The sequence below is a fragment of the Xiphophorus maculatus genome, chromosome 12, assembly GCF_002775205.1.
Source record: "Xiphophorus maculatus strain JP 163 A chromosome 12, X_maculatus-5.0-male, whole genome shotgun sequence".
Lineage (NCBI taxonomy): Eukaryota > Metazoa > Chordata > Actinopteri > Cyprinodontiformes > Poeciliidae > Xiphophorus > Xiphophorus maculatus.
Genome location: NC_036454.1, coordinates 3,333,742 through 3,355,312, shown reverse-complemented (window position 1 = coordinate 3,355,312; position 21,571 = coordinate 3,333,742). Strand labels below are relative to the sequence as shown.

Genomic DNA, 21,571 nt, shown 5'->3' with positions numbered 1-21,571 from the left:
TGCCGTCACCTAGCAACCAAAGTGGAGCTCCATACAGCTGGTTTTATTGCTGTACAATGGCTGATGGAAAAGACAAGTGTTTACTTGTTGATTTAGCATCCAGAAACCAATTCCTGCATTTTGGTTGATTGTGCAGAAGGCTCCACTTCTGCTTTTCAAAGATGTACGGTTGTATAATCGTGCATGTGTCTGCAGCCATTTTCACGTGTGAGTGTAAACGTTGAATTGGGGGGCGTGTCCAGCAGCAGCTTATTTGGATTTAAAGTGACAAGAGGTCCTAAAGCAGCTCATTCTGACAAAAAATCTCATTATCTAAAATGATTTTATGTTAAAAATGTAATGAACATGTTTTGTATAGGCCATTGATCTATCCTAACCTGCTAAAAGAAGCACAAATGAAGAGAAAAACAAGAGTAAAGTACTGACAGCAGCGTGTCTTTGCCGGTTGTTCCCTCTTTACGAAGCTCTGCGTTGCCTCTGGACTCCCAGGATTACGAAGGTCTGGGCAGTCTGTAAACATGATGACACTCTGTGTTTCCCAACATGTTAAATCACTTCCATCCTCTGCTTGTTGCTGCCTGGAAGCTCAGCGATCTGTTTCTGTGTCTGTTATCAAGTAGTTCCGTCAGTTAGCGTCCCATCTGCTGGTTCCTTCAGGTTCAAACTTAAACATCTGACGCCAGTAAACCGTTTACCTCTCAGAAATGAGATCTGCCGTTCCTTTAAATGAAACTGTCAGCGAAAAAATTCCCACAAAAGCCTCAGAGTTTCTGTTTCCCTCCAGAAGTTTAATTAGCTTCCTTCTCTCATGGGGCAGCGTCGTTGAATGTCCTGTACATCTGGAGCGAGGTCACCTCCACGTCCGGCACCTTCAGGTTCTGGGGACGGCCCGTCGGGCTGTAGCCTGCCGACCGGCCCATGGGGCTGAACCCCGTGGCGGCGCGGCCCACCTGGGGGAAACCCGACGCCCGCGGCAAGGCGGGACGCCTCAGGAAACGGCCTGACGTCACCAGGTCGCCGTAGCCCTGCGCGTGGGAGAAGGCGTAGCCCGAGCGGCGGGAGCTGGTGCGGCGGATCCGGGCCCGGCGAGGCAGAGGAGGAGGAGTAGCTCTGGCCTGTCTCACCTTGAACATTACCTGAAGGTCAAAGGAGGAAAAGAAAAGATTGAAAAACTGTCTGGAGTGGAAGTTGGAAGGAATGTTTGGATCATCAGAAACGTAAAAGCTGAAATACTACAGAGTCAGGTGTTCAATCTTCACCTACTATTATTACGGCTGGGTTGTTGATACAGCCAGAAAATGATCCTTTTTACTCTTTTTGTACACTTAACCCACCTGGATCCAATGATGGCTCGTTAGAAGGCCTAAAGAACACTGACCTGCTGAAAAGGTTGTTACTACCAGCAGGGAGAGAACTGAAACATGCAGGATGGGAACCCTGCAGTAAAGTCAGGTGCAGCGATAAATTTATAGTTTTCTCCTCGTACCACAGCAATCACTTATAAATAATCGTAAAATGAACATTAAGTCTAAAATCGACCTGCTGCAACACACTGCATGTCCTGCTCTTTGTGTGGGAAATATTTCAGTGTTTTTTTAGGGGCGTTGTTGTCAGTTGCTATGGCAACAAGTCTGCGTGTACCCTGGATAATGCAGAGAGCGAGACAGACGTGGTTTTGAGTTGCACTTGAACGGTTTTTCTTTTGCTGTGGAGCCCAGCACGAAATTAATAACATCTACATTTCTGAGTTTCATACGGCGGCAGAGCGGCTGGATGGCATGGAAGAGAAAAATCCTGTTTCCTTCCAGCATTGTAAACATGCACGGAATTTCCTTATGTAAACAATAACATGCAGGTGGTCTACATTTGTAAATATGTTACTTATATATACTGTATGTATTTGAATTCAATGAGAAGGTGTGTCCAAACTTTTGGTCTGTAATATACACTGCTCAAAAAAATAAAGGGAACACTCAAATAACACATCCTAGATCTGAATGAAAGAAATATTCTCATTGAATATTTTGTTCTGTACAAAGTTCCATTTGCACAACAGGAGGTGAAATTGATTGTCAATCAGTTTTGCTTCCTAAGTGGACAGTTTGATTTTACAGAAGTTTGATTTACTTGGAGTTATATTGTGTTGTTTAAGTGTTCCCTTTATTTTTTTGAGCAGTATATGTATATATATATATATATATATATATATATATATATATATATATATATATATATATATATATATATATATATATATATATATATATATATATATATATATATAGTATATTTATTTATTTATTTAGTTATTTATTTATATACAGAGAGAGAGAGGTAGATATATCTATATATACTATATATATATATATATACTGTATATTTATTTATTTATATACAGAGAGAGAGAGGGGTACATATATATATATATATATATGTACAGGGGTATATATATCCCTGTATATGTATATATATATATATATGCTGTATATATACGTATATATATATACGTATATATATATATATATATATCTATATATATATATATATATATTATATATATATATATATATATCTATCTATATATATATATATCTACCCCTCTCTCTCTGTATAAATAAATAAATAAATAAATATTTATTTATTTATATAATAAATAAATATATATCTATATATATATATATATATCTATATATATATCTATATATTTTATATCTATATATATATTTATTTTTATTTATATACAGAGAGAGAGGGTAGATATATCTATCTATATCTATATATCTATATATACTGTATATAGATAGATATATAGATTGATATTGATAGTGAGAGGGACAGATAGATACCTATATATAGATAGATTTAGAAGAAGGTAAATAATTTAGATATAGATGATATACTGTATCTATATCTAAAATATATATATATCTTGCCCAGAAAGATAAACTGTTTTCAAAATTTTCCCAATTTTATAGGTTTAGACTTCTAATAGGCTCCTTTTGTTCCACAGTGTTTACATTTTCTTTTCCTAAACCTCCCTTTAATTAATAAATGTGGTTTTCTTATTTTCTGTTCAGAATTAGAAATAAAAATCTTAGAATGGGTGAACATGAGTCCTGATGTTGTTGAACGTGGGGGAAGCCGGAGCACCCGGAGTGAACCCACACCTGCACGGAGAGACGTTTCCCACCGTGCAGTCCTGGCTTTTTAATATTGAAATGTCCAATTAACAACAACAGTGGCTCATTTTTGAAATTACCACCAATCACCCAACCCACACGTGGCCCCACCCCCTTTTAGGTCTAGTAGACATAAAGTGATGTCTACGCTGGATGGACTTTACATCTGCGTTTGAACTTGCGCAGAGATGTTGGAGATAAAGCCTTTTTCAGACGCTTCCACAGTGAAATCTTTTTCATGGGTCTCTCTTCTTCTTCTTCTTCAGAGATATTGATCAGATCAGCTGACTCTTCCGCTGCTTGAGTCTCTGATTCTTGAGGTGTTGTGTGGATTACATCTTCGTTTACCTGTGGAGGGGATGTTCTCAGTTTTTCCATTAGACCACTCTCCCCTTCTGTGGAAACTACAGGAATCTGCTGTTCTTCAGAGATCTGCTGTACTTCGGTAATCTGCTGTTCTTCAGAGATCTGCTGTTCTTCAGAGATCTGCTGTTCTTCAGAGATCTGCTGTTCTTCAGAGATCTGCTGTTCTTCAGTGATCTGCTGTTCTTCAGAGATCTGCTGTACTTCGGTAATCTGCTGTTCTTCAGAGATCTGCTGTTCTTCAGAGATCTGCTGTTCTTCAGTGATCTGCTGTTCTTCGGTAATCTGCTGTTCTTTAGTGATCTGCTGTTCTTCAGAGATCTGCTGTTCTTCGGTAATCTGCTGTTCTTCAGAGATCTGCGGTTCTTCAGTGATCTGCTGTTCTTCGGTAATCTGCTGTTCTTTAGAGATCTGCTGTTCTTCAGAGATCTGCTGTTCTTCAGAGATCTGCTGTTCTTCGGTGATCTGCTGTTCTTCGGTAATCTGCTGTTCTTTAGAGATCTGCTGTTCTTCGGTAATCTGCTGTTCTTCAGAGATCTGCTGTTCTTCAGAGATCTGCTGTTCTTTGGTGATCTGCTGTTCTTCAGAGATCTGCTGTTCTTCAGAGATCTGCTGTTCTTTGGTGATCTGCTGTTCTTCAGAGATCTGCTGTTCTTTAGAGATCTGCTGTTCTTCGGTAATCTGCTGTTCTTCGGTGATCTGTTGTTCTTCAGTGATCTGCTGTTCTTCGGTAATCTGCTGTTCTTTAGTGATCTGCTGTTCTTCAGAGATCTGCTGTTCTTCAGAGATCTGCTGTTCTTCAGAGATCTGCTGTTCTTTAGAGATCTGCTGTTCTTCAGTGATCTGCTTTTCTTCAGAGATCTGCTGTTCTTCAGAGATCTGCTGTTCTTTAGTGATCTGCTGTTCTTCAGAGATCTGCTGTTCTTCGGTAATCTGTTGTTCTTTAGAGATCTGCTGTTCTTTAGTGATCTGCTGTTCTTCAGAGATCTGCTGTTCTTCAGTGATCTGCTGTTCTTCGGTAATCTGCTGTTCTTTAGTGATCTGCTGTTCTTCAGAGATCTGCTGTTCTTCGGTAATCTGCTGTTCTTCAGAGATCTGCTGTTCTTCAGAGATCTGCTGTTCTTCAGTGATCTGCTGTTCTTCGGTAATCTGCTGTTCTTTAGTGATCTGCTGTTCTTCAGAGATCTGCTGTTCTTCGGTAATCTGCTGTTCTTCAGAGATCTGCGGTTCTTCAGTGATCTGCTGTTCTTCGGTAATCTGCTGTTCTTTAGAGATCTGCTGTTCTTCAGAGATCTGCTGTTCTTCAGAGATCTGCTGTTCTTCGGTGATCTGCTGTTCTTCGGTAATCTGCTGTTCTTTAGAGATCTGCTGTTCTTCGGTAATCTGCTGTTCTTCAGAGATCTGCTGTTCTTCAGAGATCTGCTGTTCTTTGGTGATCTGCTGTTCTTCAGAGATCTGCTGTTCTTCAGAGATCTGCTGTTCTTTGGTGATCTGCTGTTCTTCAGAGATCTGCTGTTCTTTAGAGATCTGCTGTTCTTCGGTAATCTGCTGTTCTTCGGTGATCTGTTGTTCTTCAGTGATCTGCTGTTCTTCGGTAATCTGCTGTTCTTTAGTGATCTGCTGTTCTTCAGAGATCTGCTGTTCTTCAGAGATCTGCTGTTCTTCAGAGATCTGCTGTTCTTCAGTGATCTGCTGTTCTTCGGTGATCTGTTGTTCTTCAGTGATCTGCTGTTCTTCGGTAATCTGCTGTTCTTTAGAGATCTGCTGTTCTTCAGTGATCTGCTTTTCTTCAGAGATCTGCTGTTCTTTAGAGATCTGCTGTTCTTTAGTGATCTGCTGTTCTTCAGAGATCTGCTGTTCTTCAGTGATCTGCTGTTCTTCGGTAATCTGCTGTTCTTTGGTGATCTGCTGTTCTTTGGTGATCTGCTGTTCTTCAGTGATCTGCTGTTCTTCGGTAATCTGCTGTTCTTCAGTGATCTGCTGTTCTATAGAGATCACTGTTTCTTTTGTACAAATGTCGTTTTTAACAGAGGTTTTATGATCCTCAACTATTTCTGGTGTAGAAACTACTTGATGTTCACCGTTTTCTCCAGAAGCCTTTTCAGTATTGAGGGTCTCCAGTTCAGAGGCAGCTTTCTTTACTGACTTTCTCTTGATCCTACGTTTAGGTTTCCTCGATGGCTTGTTTTCATCTTGCTGGTCTCCATTTTGTTGTGTTGTGGAGACAGATTCTTCTTTAGAAATCACTGTTTCTTTTGTCTGAATCTCGTTTTTAATGGAAGCTGCATGGTCCCCAACTGTTCCTAGTATAGAAACTATTTGTTCACCGTTTTCTCCAGAAGCCTTTTCAGTATTGAGGTTTTCCAATTCAGATCCAGCTTTCATTGCTGCCTTTCTCCTGATCCTACGTTTAGGTTTCCTCGATGGCTTTTTCTCATCTTCATGGTCTCCATTTTGTTGTGTTTCAGGGACCGTTTCTTCTTCAGTGATCTGCTGTTCTATAGAGATCACTGTTTCTTTTGTACAAATCTCGTTTTTAACAGAGGTTTTATGATCCTCAACTATTTCTGGTGTAGAAACTACTTGATGTTCACCGTTTTCTCCAGAAGCCTTTTCAGTATTGAGGGTCTCCAGTTCAGAGGCAGCTTTCTTTGCTGACTTTCTCTTGATCCTACGTTTAGGTTTCCTCGATGGCTTTTTCTCATCTTCCTGGTCCAGATTTAGTTGTGTTGTAGAGACAGTTTGTTCTTCGATCGCCTGCTGTACTTTACTGATGATCATTTCATCTGTGTGACTCTCGTTTTTGATGGTAGCTGTCTGATCCTCAACTGTTTCTGATATAGAAACATCTTGATGTTCACTGTTTTCTCCAGAAACTTGATCATTGTTGAGGTTTTCCAATTCAGATCCAGCTTTCATTGCTGCCTTTCTCCTGATCCTACGTTTAGGTTTCCTCGATGGCTTTGTCTCATCTTCCTGGTCTCCATTTTGTTGTGTTTCAGGGACCGTTTCTTCTTCAGTGATCTGCTGTTCTATAGAGATCACTGCTTCTTTTGTACGAATTTCGTTTTTAACAGAGGTTTTATGATCCTCAACTGTTTCTGGTGCAGAAACTACTTGATGTTCACCGTTTTCTCCAGAAGCCTTTTCAGTATTGAGGTTTTCCAATTCAGAGGCAGCTTTCTTTACTGACTTTCTCTTGTTCTTACGTTTAAGTTTCCTCGATGGCTTTTTCTCATCTTCCTGGTCCAGATTTAGTTGTGTTGTGGAGACAGATTCTTCTTCGATCGCTTGCTGTACTTTACTGATGACCATTTCATCTGTGAGATTCTCGTTTTTGATGGTAGCTGTCTGATCCTCAACTGTTTCTGATATAGAAACATCTTGATGTTCACTGTTTTCTCCAGAAATATTTTCATTACTGACAGCTTTCAATGATGACTTTCTCTTGTTCTTGCGTTTAGATTTCTTTGATGGCTTCTTCTCGTCTCGATGGTCTCCATTTTGTTGGGTTTCAGAGATGGTTTCTTCTTCAGTGATCACTGTTTCTTTTGTATGGATCTCGTTTTTGATGGTAGCTGTCTGATCTCCAACTGTTTCTGGTGCTGAAATGTCTTGTTCACTGTTTTCTCCTGAAACATTTTCATTACTGAGCGTCTCCAGTTCAGAAACAGCTTTCATTGATGACTTTTTCCTGTTCTTACCTGGAGATCTCTTGAATAGCCTGGCCTGCAGATCCTGATGCCCATTCAGTCGTGTTTCAGAGGGCTGTTGTTTTGGCACTGAATAGAGCTCAGTTTGTGTTAAAATCGCCTGATAAACTGGTTTTAACTGATAGCTGGTTTCCTGAACATCCATCTCAGTTTGTGTTGAAGCAGATGAATAATGGACTGTTTTCTGCTCTGGCCGGTCTTGTGAATCTGTCTGAATTTCAACAGAAACCACTGAATTCTTGCCTTGTCTTCTCTCTGAGAGTCCTTTCCTCATCAGATCTTTCTGCTGTTTAAGTTTAGCATTTAGTTTCTGATTGGTATTGAACATCTCATCAAGTTGTGCCATTAAGTACTTCTGTACTTCGATATATTCCAGTTCAGACTCCTTAAATTTGGCGAGACATGTACAGTTTGCTCGACTTGTTGCCTTTTCAGAAGAGTGGGGCAAATTCTGAATTTCAGTTAAACTCTCTCCTTGAACATTTTCTGCAGTTTGACTATCAGGAACCTCAGTTAAATTCTCGGTTTGGATGTTGTCCTTGGGCTTACCCATAGATGGACTTTTCTCCCCTTTCTGATCCAGTGTCTGCTGCGGTTTGAAGACGGATTCCTGGTTGGTGACCAGCTGTGTTGAAGGAATCACAGGGTTCTTGGAATAGCTTTCCTTTTTCAAGGAAGCTGCCTCATCAAGTTCTTGTGCCGGCATTGAAACACTTTGGGTTTCAATACTCTCAGCAAAAAAACTTACGTCGATGTGAGGGTCTGACTTTGGGAGCATTTTCCAAAACGTCTTCTTTCCGCTGCTGGGCAAAGCTGCCCGATAACTTTGGTTTTCTGGCAGAGGACCGTTATTGATGTCAATGTTGTCGGTAAAAAACGCAAGATCTATGCAAGCGTCTGACTCGGGGAAAGTTTTCCATAACAGCGGCGTCTTCTTGATGCGCTTAGTCTTTGATAACTGTTTTTCCCCTTTCTGATCCTCTTTCTTCTGTAATTTGGAGATGTTGTTCTTTTCGGTAACCAATTGTGTTGTGGAAATCACAGGTTCCTCTTTGCAAATCTTCTTTAAGGAATCTTCCTGATTACCTTCTTCTTCAGGCAGAGAAGTGTCCTGCTTTTTAACATTTTCAGTGCCAGACGTAGAGGGCTGTTCCTTCTCTGGTGTCTCCTGCAGTACGGAGATCGATTCCTGTTTGGTAACCAGTGAATCCTTTTCCATTCCAGTACCTTCAGCTGAAATCCTTAGATCAGCAGGGGCATGTTTCTCCAACCAGACTTGAAATGGTATCATTTTCTTCCTGTTGCGCCTCGTTGTTGGTGGCTGTTTCTTAGACTTAGAGGGCTGTTCCTTCTCTGCTACATCGATTGTCTCCTGCACTCCAGCGGTGGACTCTTCTTCACTGACCAGTGAATCGTTCTGCTTCTCAGTATTTCCTGCCGAAATCTCTTGGTCAACGGGGACGTGTTCCTCCGACCAGGTTTTAAATGGTACCTGGTTCTTCTCATTGGACTCGCTCTCAGGTGGCTGTCTGTCCCCTTTTTGATCCACAGTCTCTAGTGCTTTGGTGATTGATTCATTTTCAACCACCAGTGAAGCGTCCTGCTGTTCGATACTTTCAGCAGAAATCTTAAGCTCCTCAGGTGCGTGCAGCTCCCACCAGACTGCAAACGACACCTTCTTCTTCTTGCGTTTGGGTGGCGTGGGTGGCTGGAACTCCCTTTCAACAATGTTGTCGGATTCAACCTCTTCAACTCTAAGTTGGTTGGACTGCATTGTAACCTTTGCTTGTTTCAGGTTCTAAGATAAATCAATTCTCTAGATACTCAGTTAAGTTTTCACGTTAAGCTTGATGAAAAAGAAATGTTCACCAAACAATGTTGAAAATCTTACTACGAACTGCTAAATAAATTCTCAAGAGAAATGTATCAACAACGGCGGCTAAACGGCTGTGATGAAAGTAGATCAGTGTGAGGAGTTTATATCATCGCTGGTGATGTCAGAATTCTGCCTTTGGAGTTATATTGTGATTTCACATTGTGATGTCACAGTTCCGTTTGATATTCAGAGCGGGCTTGTCTGATGGATTTTTTATTAACAGGACGGATGCGCGCGCAACCTGGCTACAGAAAGAGTCAGTGGGCTTTTAAACTGTCACTGGTTGCCATAGTTACCAGTGAGGTGCAGTCACGGGAGGCAAGTGAGGCAGAGCCTCACCTGTCATAATGGAAAAATATAATGAAAAAATAATTTAGATTGCTATTTTCTCCATGTGGTTTGTACTGTAAAGTATTTATTTTTTATTTAGCTTGACCAATCTTGATTCTTTTGTCTTCAAAATCGCTGAATTTTTGCATTTTTCCATTCAAATGCTCGGAAGCGCAGCTGGTGAGGCAGCAGAGAGCTGAGCCTCACCTACAAGCTCTCTGTATTGTGCACAATATATGAATACACCTGACTGAGTGATTTCACCTGAACAGTGCTTGGAAATAGTATTTTTTTCCACGACAGCTATCTATCCGTGCTAAGGTAGGAAAATCTGACGAGGTAGCACCGATAGTCAGAACACCGGCATCCTGCATGTTTTAGTTCTCTCCCTGGTTTAGCTTATAACGAAGCAATTCAGGCCTAAAATAGCATCTCAATGCTAAACATGTAGCAGAACAGACGCTAATGTCGCCGTCCACAGTTCACATTTCTAAAGAAGTTCCTGAAACTCTGGAAAGCTGAAAGGGTAGAATAACACTTTCAGACCTAAATAACAGATATAAAACAATAAATATATTTGTTATTGAGCTCATATTTACTTATTCAATAATTTAGCATTGAATAGCATGTTGCTTTCTTTAAAAGAACGAGGGACACGCTACAGGCAAATGACATTCCAGGAACGCCGCTGTGCATTGGTGAACATGCAAAGCGGCTCCTGGTGTTTCCTGCACCTTGTCGTTGATGGTGGGGCAGAGCTGAATCAACAGGAAGCGGCAGGTAACCACAGGAAGTACGCACAGGATGGAGGTCAGGATGATCGTCAGCCAAACGTTGGGCTGGTTCAGAGAGTTTCGAGCCGTTCCTAAAGAAACAAACAAAATAAAATAAAATTAGCTTTTTAAAAAGGTCATCAGGTTCAGTCAGACATGGATGAAACTTGTTTTTTTAAATCACATTTATTGACAACAAAACTGATATATCTCAACCAAATATGGGAGAAATAAAGGAATAATAATAATAATAATAATAATAACTAAAAGGCAATGTTCTCAAGGCTCAATAATGAATAAAATATTCTAAAAATAATTTGTTTATCTTATAAACAGAAAATACCAAAAGGTCTAAATATGAAAACTTTAATTTTTATTAGATTTAGATCTAAGTTATTGTGATAAATGGTAAAATTGTTATTTTGAGACAATTTTCCAGTAATATAAAATTAATAATGGCATAATAGTGCAAGAACACATTCTCTAAGATCAATAAACTTTAAATTTTAATGAATATTTAAAACTGGAAGACATTTAAATACACAAAATAAATAAACAAAAACAACAGAAAAAACAAATGGATTAGAAAGTCTTTCCAAACCAAACTGTTCCTCTAAAAAGGAGCTGGTTGAGAGACCAAAGCACCAGACTGGAGACTTTTATCATCCAGTTTTTGGTGGAAAGAGAGAGAATAGAGAAAAACATAAATCATCCAAGTGGAAGTTATTGGGCTTATTTTAATTTATTATGTGATTAATTGAATTATTGCGACAGTCTATAGAGAGAGTAGATGTATTTTGTTTTTAATGCGATCCAAGTCCAGTCAGCCTCGCTTGAAGCTGACGGATCCTCACCTATGAAGGGAAAAGCTGATGGAACGATGAGGAACGTGCCGTTGCTGTACATGGTGAAGGTGACGGCGAAGTACATGGCCAGACTTCCCAAAACGAAGAAGGTGTTCACCGCCGTCCAGTAGGACATCTCCAACCCCAGCTACCGACAAGCAGACAGACCATCTTCAAAATGTTCACTTCACTCTGTACATTCCTGAAAAACACTAGACAGCAGGTTGTTCCTCCGCACCTGGATGCTGACTGCAAACAGCAGGCAGGTCTGCGTGAGCAGGGCGAAGGACTGGTAGTCGGCCACGTCCTTCCCGTCGTCCCTCACCGTGTCCTGCAGCGCGGCGTACGGGATGAAGAACAGCACCAGGGAGCAGTACCAGCTGTGGACGGCACATTTGAAGAAGGTCGTCTTGCTGAAGTACAGGCTGAGTTGGCCGGGAATGTAGAGCTGTGGGTGCTGGAAACTCCACGCGTCGTTCACATCCTGACCAGCAGAGGGAGACAAAGGTGAAGACTGTGAATCCAAATTTTAGGTAGAAACTCCTACTTTTGCACAATTAAAAATGTTGTTTAATCTTTTGGAACATGGATCAAAAAGCTATGAATCAGTTATTAAGCTATTAATTAAGGTGAAACTTTCGCCACTTGTTGAGTGTTTATATTTCAAATCAGAACTGCATGTGTGTTTTAGGGACTGTTTCTCTTTTCACATTATAAAATGGCCATCATCTTTGTTTATATATCAGATGGCGCTGATGGCCAGCGGCGCCCTCTGCTGGATGGAGGCAAAATTACAACAATAAAAGAAGGCCTGAAACGGTTTCATTAAAAGTTTGTGGATTGGAACAAATTTTATTCTAAGAAAACATAACAATTAATGATGATTGGATTACTTGTTCACATTATTACCTGATCAAACAGGCTCATTCCCAGAACAGGCAGCGCTGTGTACATCAGGTTGTAGAGCGTGATGAACCACTCGTCATACACCGTCTGAAAGAGCAAAGTTCAAATTTCTTATTTTTCTGAGTGGTGAAAAACTGACGTTTAAATGTCAGGACTCATCTTTGGCTGTCTCACCTGCGCCGAGAATCCGCAGAAGAAGGCAAACCAGAAGTGGACAAAGGTGAAGGTGAAGTTCTTGTAGAAGAAGTAGCGCAGGAATTTGCACATGCGCAGGTAGGACCAGCGTCCGTGCACCAGCAGGAGGCGCTGCAGGAAGCGGAACTGGGCGAAGGAGTAGTCGCTGGACAGGACGGCCTGCATGCCCTCCTGTCCTGAGATGCCAACACCAATATGAGCCGCTTGGAGGAGACAGAGAGAGGAATGATTTATTTAAAGATGATTTAAAAACAGAGGGACATTTGCAGAAATATGCTTAAAGTAAAACAATTGGATGAATGGATGGATGTACAGACGGATAGATGATCTTAATTCCAATAAAACGCCTCAGACTCTAAGCTGTCGTCCTTTTATTGTCCAGTAGGTGGCAGAAAAACACAAAAATCGTGGAGTATCACAGTTTTGTGTGTAAAATCAAACTGTCTGTATTCAGCAGCAGCTTAATACTAGATGCTGTTTCTGTCAACATGAAGGACAGAACTGAGGAAGTTATGACTTTCTTTTGTTATTCCACACTGTTGTTTCATTATAATCGCCTTTTAAATACAAAACTCACCATAGAAAAAAACAAATTTCAGCATTTATTTCAGAAAATATGAAGCGTGACGTTATTCTGTTTACCGAACTGACTAAAACCAAAACCTTGGTGGTACCTTTGATCATGCTGACGTCGTTGGCTCCATCACCTATAGCCAGAGTTACCGCCTTCTTGTACTTCTTGACCAGCTCCACCACGTGGGCCTTCTGCAGCGGCGTCACCCTGCAGCAGATCACCGCTTTACACAAACACGCCGTCCTGAGGAACTCCAGCTCCATGCTGCTCTCCAGGGCGTACGCCTGTCCCACAAAAACAGGAGCATTACTCATAAATATCCAGGTTCATTGATTCATTGGCCAGTAGAGGGAGCTGTTGTAACGTACCAGACTGTGTCCGTTGATAACAAGTCCATACTCCCCATTGGCCTCCTCGTCTTTAATCAAATTTTTACTCTTCTCCTCTGGCAAAAGCAGGCTGTTTGGTGCTCCATCTGGTTTCATGGAGTTTTGTGCATTTCTGCTCCAAAAATCAAAACTACAGCTGGTTAAATTAGAGCTTAAAAATGACTTGGCTTCATAAAGACTTTAGAAATGTTCCTCTGACCTCAGTTCTTGTCTGACATCCTCAGGCGAGTGACCCGAGACGATGAAGACGTCTTTCATTTCCTCCCGCAGCAGGTTGCACGAGTAGCCGATGTTTTCTGCCGTTTCTAAAAGACAAACTAAAACTGTAACAAACAAGACTGGACAAAGTCTCAGTCCAGGTCAAAGTAAAGAATCCCTTCACACACAGAGCATGAAATGTCACATTTAAGATCTTTTCAGACCTTTTATTGCCACCTTGAAGTTTTGCCCGACAGAAAAAAACTAAAAAAATGAAGACCTGTGATTACTGTATTTAAGGCCAACTTACATTTCATTCATTTTAACATTTTAAGACATTTTGATTGGACGACTGGACACCTGGATGAAAGGTGAATTAACGACCCTCCGTTATTTCAAGGAGTGAAGGCAGGGGCAGAGCTACAGGGGGCGCTCTTCCTTCCCAGATGAGAATCTGGGACAATTAAAATGATTTAAATATAAAGTTTTAACCAGATATTTACAAAAGACGCAACCTCTCTTTTTTTTCTCGGAGTCTGAAGTTAAATCTGGTCAAACTCTTCTTGTTTCAGGTCAGTTAAAATTACCAAAATAATTTATATTCCCTAAATGCCATAAAACTTAGCTAGAATTTTTTTTAAATAGATTTTTCTGAAACCTTCCTTGAATTTGAAAGTTGCCTTTTAAACTGTGTGACTTGGGTCAGACCTTTTGGGTTTCCTATAAATATGATAAATAAATATGTTAGTTGTTGTTCTGATCCATGAGCCCTCCAGACCCCGTGGCCCCCCGGGGGTAAAAGTCTAGCTCCGCCACTGCATGCAGGAAATATTGAGCATATTGGCTGCTTTTTAGCTTAAGTTGTTCATTTCAAACAAAGTTTTCCTTTAAATACCTTGCTTGTCGCCAGTCAGAACCCAGATTTTGATGTCCGCTTTGGCCAGCTGCTCAATGGTCTGAGGTACTCCGTCCTGTAGCTTGTCTTCGATGGCTGTTGCTCCCAGCAGCTGCAGACCAACACAAACAGCAACATGCATTAAATCCAGTTAGTTTCCTGTTTTTATCTGTTTTAAACCAGATATTTATTTATCTTCCTACCAGCAGGTCCTTCTCTATCTCCTCGTACAGCTCATCCAGTTTGCTGTCCTTGTCTTCCAGCGAGGTGCTCGCCTCATGGTGGCGCTGTCTCCACTGGTTGAAATACTCCTCGTCCAAATCTTTGTAGGCTAGAGCGAGCGTCCGCAGTCCCTCCCCGGCAAATTCCTGCAGATCAGCACGAACATACTTATAAGGATGAACCGTGAAAACATGCGTCTCTGCAGCGAACGCAGCAGTGATACCATCTGAAGATATAAACAAAGTCAAACTTAAGCATCCGGCTGTGTAAATCATAAAGATTCCCATCTAATAAAACTTGCTAGTTTTATTAGATGGGAATCTTTATGATTTACACAGCCGGAGAAAAAACTGATCGTTTTGGTTCTGAGTGTTTTTTCTGTTATAAACAGGATCTAAGCTAGCAGACATCAAGTGAACAGACAGAAGAGGGAAAGCATGTAAAGAATCCAAACTTCTTCAACTAAACGTGACCTTTGTAAAGAACAAACAAACTCTTGGTGTGAATAAGAAGGTTCTGGTGACCCGCAGAGTGAGTACATGTAGTAACAAACACGTAGGCTACATGCCCGTTTTAGCTAGCAGATAAAAGCTAGGTTAGCTAAGCTAAATATGCTAGTTCGGCAGTAAGCACTAAAGTAAATATTGATGAGATTTATCTTAGTGTCACACAGAGGTGGGTAGAGTGATCAAAAACGATAATCAAAAAATAGTCATAATGTACTTTAATTGTTTAAAAGTTATGTAGGAACGAGGCGAGAGCTACTTCTAAGCTTGCAGCTTGTTTGTTGTTGTCATAGCAACTGCCTACCAAGATGGCTGCCAGTTACAAAGATCCTGAAAGTGTGAGGTCACATGAGAACTATGTATGTCTTGAATATTCTATCAGATGTGTTATGTATTGATATTGATCATGTGTCTGTATATTGTTATTGATTGATTGATTTATTGCCCAGCCTGACCAGCCTGACCAGGTGGAGGGACTGGACTCGTGCAAACAAGTGGAAACCAAAGCATGAGGAGGAAAAGTAGCTTCACTGACGTTGAGGTGCTCCGTGGTGACGTCCATCAGCTTGCTGCAGGACTGGTGCAGCCTCTCGTAGATGATCGTGTCGGCGCCTTTGCAGTAGAGCGAGAGCTTCCCCTCCGGACTGCGCACTGTTTACACACACACACACACACACACACACACACACACACACACACACACACACACACACACACACACACACACACACACACACACGCACACACACACACACACACACACACACACACACACACACACGCGCACACACACACACACACACACCAAAGTCTGTGTTTCATTTAGCAGGAAACAGAAACTAAATGGCAAGCAGCTCAGAAAAACCCGGGCTTCTCACCGATGACGGACATCCTCTTGCGGACGTTGTTGAAGTCGAGGATCGCCAGCAGTTCGTAGCTGCGTTGATTTCCCATTTCCACGATGGAAATGCTGTCAGGCGTTCGCGAGCGGAAGACGAATCCGAAGTTTCTGGCCGCAGTCACGAGTGCGCCTTCGTCTGGAGACTGGGCCTGATAGAGAAGCTCTCCTGCAGGAGAAACAGGCTGACTTCCTGTTCCAAACCAGGGAGAAACGCTGGCACCTTCTCCACCCACCTTCCTTCTTCTCCTCGGCCATGACGGTGTGGCAGAGCGCCAGCAGCCTGAAGAAGGCGTGGACCTCCGGGTTCTCCAGCTTCACCGCCTCCACCAGCGCGTGGTCGTAGAAAACGAACCGCGGGTCGGCCAGCGCATTGAAGGAGAAGTCCACCGGGTCTTTGTGCTGCAGATCAGGAAGTAAACGGACCTGTAATCTGACGTCAGGATGAACGCGTCCCAACAGCAGCTTCTGACTTAAAATGAAGCTCAAAACTCCTACACAACATCACAGCTGCTGTTTTTGAGTTTTGTATTTCAAAATGTTGGTGGAGAATCATCTCAGACTAAAAATTACATTTTTTAAATTAAGTTATTGTCCTCGCTGAATAAAAATGTAACATTACTAGAAAAAATACATAAAATTAAGTCGCTTTAATGTGAAAAATGCTTGAGAAGAGTTATAAAGCTCTGATGTGACCAACTTGGTAAGTCTATGATGTTTTTTATTCAAAATAAACTCAGATGTTTCCGCAATCACTTCAAAATAATTTGATACTGATGTGTTAAAAGTATTTCCTTATTTATTAATTTATTTACCTCCCATAAAGTTACAACTTTATTTTTTTATTATTACTTTATTCTCGAATGTTTAAAACTATTTTTATATTTTACGACTTCATTTCCATATTATTCTGACTTTATGACTTTAGTCTGGTAATATGATTATCCTCCTATTATTACGATTTAAGTTTCGTAATTCTTTATTCTCTTGTTATTACATTTTAATTCTATTGTGAAGCTTTTATTTTCATGCCAAGACTTTCAAACAAATAGTTTTTTCTTAGCCTTTCCCTAAAACTACTCAGGTAAACAGAAGTAAATTTAATTTGATGAACTTACCTCAGAAATATCAAGTCTCTGACCTGTGTAGTCATAAACATCTCCTGCAAAAGCAAATAAATATACACACTTAAAAAATTTCAACAAATAAATAAAATACAGAATAATAATAATAACAGATCGAAGGAGTGAACTAAAGCCTTGTATGCTGCAGAAGTTTTTTGTTGTTGTCAGTTTGAAACCAGCAGAATAAGGCGTTTTAACTCACCGTAGGATTTCCCGTTGATGGAGCATTTGTTGAAGATCATGATGTTCTGGGTGAGCGTCCCCGTCTTGTCGCTGAAGACGTACTTGATCTGACCGAGCTCCTCGTTCAGCGTGGTGGTGCGCGCCTCGGCCGGCGTGTCGCTGTGGGAATAATACATCTTCCTGTCCCAGTCGATGTAGAAGCTGTTCCCCAGCCGAATGATTTCCACACTGCAAAAAGACGCAGCCGATATAATATTTGGCGCTTTTTTTTGTGTTAAGTGATGTAAAAGTGCTCGGACAGGTCACCTAACGTAAAGCGAGATGGGCACCACGGTGTTGAGGATGATGATGTAGGACCAGAAGGTGAGGAAGGCCGAGAAGCCAGCGTTGTCTTTCCTGGGCAGGAAGACGGTGAAGTTGGAGCCGTTGTTTACCTCCCAGATGTAGTTCCCGATCGCCAGGATTGTGCACATAAACACCAGGAAACCAAAGATCTACAGAATAAGAGCAAAAAGCTTCTTCATTGTCAGGGATCCAAGTTTAAGTTTATTTGTACATTTCAGCAACAAGGCAGTTCAAGGTGCTTTACATCATAAAAACACAAAAATACAAAGTCATCAATAATTGAAACGTTGCATTTTGCGTTGGTTAGTGTTTCATTTATTATGTTTAACCAGCTGGGTTTTAGTCTGGATCTAAAGGAACTCAGTGTTTCAGATGTTTTTCAGTTTTCTGGAAGTTTGTTCCAGATTTGTGAATGCTGTTTCTCTATGTTTGGTTCTGGTTCTGGATGCAGAGCAGGACCAGAACCAGAGGAGCTGAGAAAACCCGTCTCCACGTTTTACTTTTATAATTTTAGTGCTATATAGTTTAGTTTAAGGCCAGGCAATCAGAAAATAAGTCATTATGTAATTTAATGTCTTGTTAAATAAGCCAAACTGATTATTTTATTTTCCATTTAGGTTGTTCTAATTATTCCCTATTAAATTCATGTTTAACCACCAAATTTATTGGCAAATTCAATAAAATCAGCGGTGGTTCTTGCAGCAATGATGCCCTTAATTTAATTAAAATGTAGTTATTATTATTATTATTATTATTATTATTATTATTATTATTATTATTTGAATCCAGCAGGAAGCAGGTAGTCTAGTCTCTTGGGAAAATTGGGCCACAAGTTTGTTGTTTTTTGGTTATTTAAAATGTCTTCCAGTTCCAGTGTTAAAATTTCTTTACAAAATAAAAGTTTATTGGTCTATAAGAGAGGAAGTTTGTTTTGTTTATCATTGTTTGTCATTTTATTACTTATGCAATTACTGGGACAATTTGTCATCCAGCAAAATTTGTTGTTCTAACCAATTTTCTGGTTCTTGTGCGTCCTGCCCCTTTCTAATGCCGCCCTGGGCAAACACTCATATTAAATATCTGAATTAAACAAACAATGTTGCATAACTATGTCAGGATACCGTCTAAAAAACACTTGGGGTTTTAAAGAAGTTTAAAACTCACACATAGAACCAGAACGTTCATCAGACGGTCGATGCTGGTTCTCTTAAAGATGCTCTTCCCACTGTTCTGCATCAGCTTCGTCTCCTGACCTGCAGAACAGACAAAACAACTAATAAGATTTTCATTTCTTTTGGTATTTTAGATTAAAAACCTGAGCGAAGCGACTCGCTGACCCCCGAACAGCACCAGGCCGAAGCACCAGTCGGTGTTCCTCAGGGTGCAGCCGCGCAGCAGGATCTTCTCGTTGTCCAGCGGGTATTTCTGACCGGCGAACGCCAGCGTCCCGTTGAAGCGGTCGAGACGATTGTTGGGGGGTTCGCAGAGAACTTCGCCTTCAAACGAGACACAGCCGCAGTAAATAGTAAAGAACTGAAATATTTATGACTTTCAGCCTTTTTAGACCCTTTCTGTCACTTTTTCTAGCCTTGTGAAGTAGATTTTAACAAAAGATTTTACTAATGTAAGAATAACAACTTATACAAATTTTTCCTCAAGTAAAGGTAAAAAAGTATTTGGTAGAAATTACTGAGTTACATTATCAGGTGGACCAAAATATAAAGTTAAGGGGAAAATTTGGTATTTTGAGGACAAAAATGACAATAATTCATATAAGTGACAAAAAATAACAAAATTAACTTTAACAAAAACTGCAGATGTGTCTGGTGAATCTTTTATTACAACATGTTTGTTTTTCATTCAGTGGGTAGAAAATCCAGAAGTTTTACTCTAGTAAGAGTAGAAACACTTTATTATAAAGTTACTCTAGTACTACAGCGTAGTAAAAGTACTTCTTAAAAGTTTATTTTTCCCCCTAAAAAGTTTCTAATAAAACTGTAATGGAGTAAATGTAACTAGTTAGTACCCAGCTCTGATTTTTACCATTAAAATCGGCCAGTTTTTCGATATCGCCTCCCAGGTCTCCGGTGACAGGAAGGGCCTGCTTGACCTTCAGGTTCGTCTCTCTGGGGAAGAGGAGAAAACAGATGGAGGGAAAAGTGAATGAAGAAATAAGTGAATTATTTTCAGTTGGCACACTTATGAGTTACTTTTAAATGTTAAAGTTAACGAACCCGTCCAGTTCTGCCGTCTCTATGTACACAAGGTTCAGAGGTTCGCTGCTGGAGAGCAGCAGGAGGTCGGCCTGAAGTAAAAACACTTTCCAGTTAAATGTTTCCAACGTTTGTTTTTATCACATAAGAGGAAATTATTGTGTTCAGCTTTAAACCGCTCATTTTATTTCTGAATAAAATTCAGGCAAAACAGCAGGACTGAGGTCTTCAAGTTCACACAAAATCAAAAAGTGTTAAAAATATATTTTAAAAATATATAAAAACCAAGTTCTGCAGAGAAAAGACATGATTACATCATAGAAATACTGTGTAACTAGCATCACCTTAAATAACATGTAAATAAAGTTTATGTGTAATAAAAAGACAACAGACTGTTTACAATGTATGAAAAGTAAAATTTAGAGCTGCACCAATTGCAGTTTTCTGGCCGATAACTTTTGAAAAGTCTGATTCTGATAAACGTTTTTTATTTTTTTGTCTGTAAAGTTTCTAACTTGGCAACAGTGAGGTGATCATTGCAGACAGAAAACAGAAATGTGAGATCCAGTATTATCCAATATCAACCTTTTTATGCTTTGAAATATCTATTTAAATAACATTTTAAATTTGAATTGTGAATCAATTGTTACGCCTAAAAATAAACAACAAACAAAAAAACCATCTAATTTTAAAGCGACAGTAGCTAACAGGTGCTAATATTTAAAGCATGAAGCTTCAACAGAAACAATATTTTAATCATTTCCTAGTCGACACAATGCTGTGTTTTATTTCAGTGACCCTAACTAACATAAAACAGGACAAGTTTTGTTTTATTTAATGCCTGACAAAAGAGGAAAAAATCTTTTGTGTTATTTTTTATTCACTGTTGACTAATAGTGTTAGTCTAATGACTAAAAGGTTTAAAAACACTTAGTCATTAGAAAACAAGGCAAAATGCAGAGGACCAAGTACACAACCCAGAGGTACACCAGCTTATATGGAGAAATGACACAGTTACGAGCTGAAACTATAACGATGGGGAAAAACACAGTAAAGTGAAGGCGTGTAATCCAAACGTATAATGCTAAATATGAAATAAAAGGTTTACTTACGGTTACAAACTGGTTGTTTTCTAGCTTGATGATGTCTCCTACCTGGACGTCCATCCATTTCTCGCTCCGCAGCCTGAGAACAAATCACAAAGTTAAATTTAGCTTCGGAAAGTCACAGTGGGAGGTTCGCTGTCGGCTGGAAACAAGAGTTTTTCTATTTTTATGCCAGGAAAGAAACCATCTGAGGGATCATAAACAAGCCCAGTCTGACCCTAAAGGTCACACTGATACAAGCCACTTTCCCCCTGCTGGTTCCTGCTGGTTTCCTGTATGATTCTGTTTGTCCGTCTGCCAGAAACTCGGAACGTTTTCCGATCTTGGACGGAGGAAATAGGAGAGTTCATCAAAGCAGCAGGGATTAAAATGGACGTGATTCTGAAAATGCAGTTCAACTCGTCTGTTTGGAGACAAATGTTTGTCTTTTTCTCTGTAGGTAGAGAGAAAAATCCTGGCAGCATAAAACTGGGAAATATTTAGTTTTGTTTGCTCCATTTTTGTTTCGTGAGTCATCTTCACATTTCTGCGTTGTTTTTTATTTCTCAGATATTAGTACATCGGCTTTCCAAACAAATGCAAAGTCCTTTTTATTCATTTATTCTTGTTGAACTTTCTTTGCTCTAACTCCCTCTGGCAAGAGTTTAATCACAGGAAGTAAATTATTTACAACACAAGCCGGCCTGAAAGATAAGCACTGTGACGAAACACAGGCTGGGTTTCCCTAAAACAGAAAGA

General features: G+C 40.1%; 1 protein-coding gene across 1 annotated transcript in view; it reads right to left on the bottom strand.

The window, feature by feature from the left end:
* Nucleotides 1-337: 337 nt before the first annotated feature.
* Nucleotides 338-21,571, bottom strand: part of LOC102231291 (phospholipid-transporting ATPase ID-like) — a 46,841-nt gene continuing 25,607 nt past the window's right edge. The window contains exons 7-28 of the mRNA XM_023344153.1: nt 20,840-20,912; nt 19,749-19,819; nt 19,558-19,640; nt 18,852-19,010; nt 18,679-18,767; nt 17,476-17,663; nt 17,189-17,397; nt 16,981-17,024; nt 16,099-16,264; nt 15,843-16,031; nt 15,500-15,615; nt 14,440-14,604; nt 14,237-14,348; nt 13,343-13,448; nt 13,123-13,255; nt 12,855-13,038; nt 12,160-12,383; nt 11,989-12,072; nt 11,318-11,563; nt 11,089-11,227; nt 10,196-10,326; nt 338-1,136 (exon numbers count right to left, since the gene is read on the bottom strand). Of these exons, the coding sequence (XP_023199921.1) occupies nt 807-1,136; nt 10,196-10,326; nt 11,089-11,227; nt 11,318-11,563; nt 11,989-12,072; nt 12,160-12,383; nt 12,855-13,038; nt 13,123-13,255; nt 13,343-13,448; nt 14,237-14,348; nt 14,440-14,604; nt 15,500-15,615; nt 15,843-16,031; nt 16,099-16,264; nt 16,981-17,024; nt 17,189-17,397; nt 17,476-17,663; nt 18,679-18,767; nt 18,852-19,010; nt 19,558-19,640; nt 19,749-19,819; nt 20,840-20,912 (3,241 nt within the window). The 3' untranslated portion in view covers nt 338-806. The remainder of the gene's footprint in view (nt 1,137-10,195; nt 10,327-11,088; nt 11,228-11,317; nt 11,564-11,988; nt 12,073-12,159; nt 12,384-12,854; nt 13,039-13,122; nt 13,256-13,342; nt 13,449-14,236; nt 14,349-14,439; nt 14,605-15,499; nt 15,616-15,842; nt 16,032-16,098; nt 16,265-16,980; nt 17,025-17,188; nt 17,398-17,475; nt 17,664-18,678; nt 18,768-18,851; nt 19,011-19,557; nt 19,641-19,748; nt 19,820-20,839; nt 20,913-21,571) is intronic.